The 4,522-nt window shown below is 37.9% G+C and overlaps 1 protein-coding gene across 1 annotated transcript; it reads left to right on the top strand.

Annotated features, from left to right (window-relative positions):
• Positions 1 to 123: 123 nt before the first annotated feature.
• On the top strand, positions 124 to 3,627 carry LOC103521011 (actin-like protein 6B). Its single transcript, XM_008486115.3, has 5 exons — positions 124 to 987; positions 1,475 to 1,686; positions 1,934 to 2,113; positions 2,560 to 2,811; positions 3,505 to 3,627. Exons 1-5 carry the CDS (start codon positions 720 to 722, stop codon positions 3,625 to 3,627), a joined length of 1,035 nt encoding a protein of 344 aa, XP_008484337.1. The 5' UTR covers positions 124 to 719.
• Positions 3,628 to 4,522: the final 895 nt, after the last annotated feature.

Below are 4,522 nucleotides of genomic sequence, written 5' to 3'. Positions count from 1 at the left end.
AAAAAATATTAATTATTTTTATCTGAATTTATTTTTTAAATATTTACGATTACCTATAAAAAAAACCATGTAACAATTTTAATTTATTATTTCTTTAATGTTTATTTTGATAAAATAAGGAAAATAATATAAATAAAATAATCATGTATTCTCCTGGATCTCGCAAGTATCTCTTGGGAGCCCGAGCCAAGTTGTAGGTACTCATTTTCACGATAGTGAAACAAAAATTGATTATATTCATCTATAATATTTAAAGAAAAAACAAACTTTATGAAAAGAAATAAAACAAAAACGCACCTAGTTAGAACTCAAAATCAAATGATAAATGACCAAAAATTCAAGGTAGGTAGGTATAGGGGTCAGATGGTCACCATCCAGGTACTAACCACGCGCAACGTTACCTAACTTCAGTGATCCGTGGGGAACTAGTGCATGCAACATGCTATCATTCCAAATGAAAATACTTGTTTTGACAAATCCCGGGTAAAATTACAGTGTTGCCAACGCGTACCATACGCTTAGCATCATCTTAGGTAAAACCGGTCTTACCCCTTATCGGACTTGTTTATAAATACCATTCTATTTTGAACCGGCTCAGAACGTGATTACCTCTGAGTACGTTTTTTCTCAAGTAAATTCTCAGAACGATCTGAAGAACTTGTTCATAAATACGGGTGTTAGTGTTCCTCTCTTGAAAAAATACTAGGGTATAGTTCACCATGAGTGCCGGTGGTATATTGTATGGTGGAGATGAGATTGGTGCCCTGGTGTTTGATGTTGGATCTCAGTCTCTCCGGGTAGGTTATGCTCAAGAAGATTCACCAAAAGCTGAAATCCCCGCTGTAGTAGGAGTTGTTGAAGATGGAGGCCAGACAGCCAGCATTGATACACCAATGGATGTGGATGTCAAGCCAGATACAAATAATGTCACTGCCTCCGGGAACAAATACTTCATTGACACAAATGCTCTGTACGTTGCTCGTAAAGGTAAGGAGAAGAATAGGATTGTCATTTTCAAAGCTAGCATTCTGAAGCAGAGGCTAATTTGGCTTAGAGCCAAAATGAACAAACAAAACTACTTAAAAGCAAATAAGTAAAGTGGGTCTTCTGTGTGTTACTATGTTGATGCTGGGATAGGGTACTTGTGCAGAAGTCATATCCGTGGAATATTGCTACCAAAGGAACTGGCACAAACGAGCAGTGACCAGTGTTATTATAGGGTTAGGTTAAATGCAACAAGGAGTTTTCACAGTTAGAGCAGTGATTAGTGTTATTATAGGGTTATGTTAAATACAAAAAGGAGCTTTTCTTTTCCATGGATGTGACTTCTGCATAATTACCTGTGATGGTTTGTAAAAAAGTGCTAAGTATCTAACATTATTTGCTCAAAACTTGATTTCTACCTGTATAATTTATGATATGTATACTATAATAAATCATTTAATCTGACTGATTACCTACTTGTATTTTTCAGGAATGGAAATTCAAAGTTACATGAAGGAAGGCATGATTGAAGATTGGGATTTGTTTGAGAAAGTCTTAGATTACACATATTCCAAATGTATAGAATCTGGCTCGGAATACCATCCAGTTCTGATGTCAGAAGCTCCATGGAATATACGATCAAAACGAGAAAAACTCTTGGAACTCATGTTTGAAAAATACAATGTACCAGCATTTTTCTTGGTAAATAAAATCATAATAAGTAATGCTATTAAATAAATGTTATTTTCTTTATTAATTTAAGTAATTGTACTTATAAACAATCTTGGTTTGGAATATGGTCCAATACTCATGATACCACCATTTCTGTAGGTACTGAATTTGAATATGTTGGTAGGTATGTGAAATTTGTCAATTAGTGTCCCCACTTTTCATAGATATAATGTCAGATCATCACTCTAAAATTAGTGCACTTACATCCTTCTTACAGGTGAAGAATGCAGTGTTAGCAGCCTTTGCTAATGGCCGAGCAACAGGACTTGTATTTGACAGTGGTGCCACTCATACCTCGGCTATTCCTGTTCACGATGGCTATGTTCTGACACATGCTATTGCCAAGTCACCACTCGGAGGAGATTATTTGACCATGCAGTGTAAGCAATTCCTGCAGGTGTGTATCTGGTTATTTACTAACTTGCACTGTAAATGTCAATATCTCAAGAATGGTTTGGAATTGTGGGAGTTCCATATTTTCCCAGAATTTACAAAAAATAAGGACTCCAATGGTGAAAACTGCATCTCCATAGCACAGAAGTGGGTTAGAATTTGTACTTATACGTGAGTGAGTCAGTCAGTTACACAAGGAGCTGTATATATTTTAGACTAGACCCTGATATGCCTATTTGGGCCCTAAGTAAATCTATTAAGATGTCTCTGATGTGTCAAATATGTTTGCTTTTTTTTTTTTTAACCAAATTTGTAAAAACTGTTTGGGATATATCACAAAATAAATTATTTCTTTTTTAAAAAAAAAAAAAAAAAAAAAGTTGAAGGGCGAAATTGTAAAGTTAAAAATCACTTTAATCCATTTCACATAATTTCTTCTTTCTTCTTCAGGAAAATAACATTGACATTATTCCGCCATACATGGTCGGTGGTAAGGAGGCTATTAAAGACAAAGAACCACCCAAGTGGACTCGTAAGAAGAATCTCCCAGAGGTAACTCAGTCATGGCACAACTACTCGGTGAAGAAAGTTGTGCAAGATTTCCAACAGTCTGTACTGCAAGTGTCCGAGACTCCTTTTGATGAGAAATCCATACTTAATCTACCTCCCTCACATTATGAGTTCCCCAATGGATATCATCAGGTATGAAACACTAGGACCCTATTCTACAAAGAATAGGCTCAAAAACAGCCTACTTTTTGATCTTAGCCAAAAAGTCAAGGAGCAATCTTTTGTTGTGGTCCCATGTTTCCCCTAGGGATTCAAGGATATAAGTAAGTCAAAATGCCTGGGCAAAGGAGCATGTAATAGTGGCATAGTTAGTTTAGTTGTAAAGTGCTTGCTTGCCATGGAAACGGTTCCGGGTGCGATTCCCAGAGTTGACAAAAATTCCACTCTGAAGGAACGAACATTGAAGGAAAAGGAAAGAAATCAATTATTAAAAACAGTTTGACTTTTTTTATTTCTCAGAGTGGAGTGAAAAATGGAATAGCAGAGATCGTTGTTAGAACAGGCCATTTTTTTTTTTTTCCGACCTGGGGTTTTGGGTTCAATTCTCAGCGGGGTCGAAGTTTCCAGGCAGGTTCAACAGTTTTTTCGCTCTGTTGCTAGGCGTTTGGGGGGTTGCCCACTCAGGTCGTCTTAGTTGAGGAGACCGACCAGTGGCCAGCAGTTTACCAGTGTAAAAAGATAGGTGGATATGAGTAGATGAGATACCAATAGTAAACGGAAGCACTTAGGGACATGCTGTGATACCTACAAAAGTGAGAAGAATCTCCTCTGCTCTTAGGCAGCACTACAATTCATGATTCGATGAACTTTTTTCATTTCTTCCAGGACTTTGGGTGTCGAGCGCTACCGTATTCCCGCGGCAGTGTTGTCCAAAACATTGCCAACATGCAGCCAGGCTCGGGCATTAGTGGGGCTGTCACATTATCTACTCGAGGTCAGCATGTGTGATGTAGGACATTTAACCTGCCTTACAACAGTTTTATATGACGGGAGGCCAATTTTTATTCAGGTAAGATAGATTACCACGCCTGAGACGATTTTTGGACGGGAATTTAATTGCATCATTAGCTTTGTTATAGCCTTTATTTATAGGGGAACCTTACGGACCAGCCTTCTTAAAGTATTGTAAATTGCTAAGTATCGACCACATTTTCAAAATCGGAAAATGTGTGGGGAAACTATCCTTTTTAGGGTACTCATTTTTAGCCCATGGATCTGCACCTATGTTCTGCAGGCACTTTCTCCTTTAGCTTTCTATTTACATACATTCAGGGCTTACATTCCAATATTTTGAGAACTGGTTTGTCATAGAGCATAAAAATTCTTGGGCATGTTCTAATGGCCGCGACTGTAACAAATTTGACTGGTACTAACCACTAGCTCATGTTTCACTTCATTCTTTCTCACAGGTCCAACAGATCATTAAAATTTTGTATGTTTCTAAGGCAGGGTTGTCCAACCTTCAGGGCACCCGAGGGCCGCAAGAGGACCAAGGTAGAGAGTTGGCGGGCGGCGGCAAACAACCTCAATCACGGGGGGGGGCGGGGTGGCCTGGGGTGTATGTAAATTATTAATATAATTTTATTTTTATTTACGAAAACTTACACATGAGACATTAGTGCGATATTACGGTACACGCATTGCGTTGCATGGTACCTAGAATTAGAAACTAACTATGAAATTTGTAAGGTAAACTGGGATATTTTATAAATTTGAAAATTTTCATGCATTATTATTTTCTTTAGCCTATATTACTGTTATTTTCTTCATTTTCGTTAATTTTTTAGGTGGCCTTCGCGGGCCGCAAAATGGAGGCTCGCGGCCGCGGGTTGGGACAAGCGGT

The sequence above is a fragment of the Diaphorina citri genome, unplaced genomic scaffold (assembly GCF_000475195.1).
Source record: "Diaphorina citri unplaced genomic scaffold, Diaci psyllid genome assembly version 1.1 scaffold4389, whole genome shotgun sequence".
NCBI lineage: Eukaryota > Metazoa > Arthropoda > Insecta > Hemiptera > Psyllidae > Diaphorina > Diaphorina citri.
The sequence above is the reverse complement of the archived record's forward strand: the minus strand, read 5'-3'. Positions and strand labels throughout refer to the sequence as shown.

Coding starts and splice junctions, on each gene's coding strand:
- LOC103521011 (XM_008486115.3), top strand. CDS start 720: ATGAGTGCCGGTGGTATATTGTATGGTGGAGATGAGATTGGTGCCCTG. Junction 988..1,474: donor TCTGTACGTTGCTCGTAAAG/GTAAGGAGAAGA, acceptor TGTATTTTTCAG/GAATGGAAATTCAAAGTTAC. Junction 2,114..2,559: donor AGTGTAAGCAATTCCTGCAG/GTGTGTATCTGG, acceptor TTTCTTCTTCAG/GAAAATAACATTGACATTAT.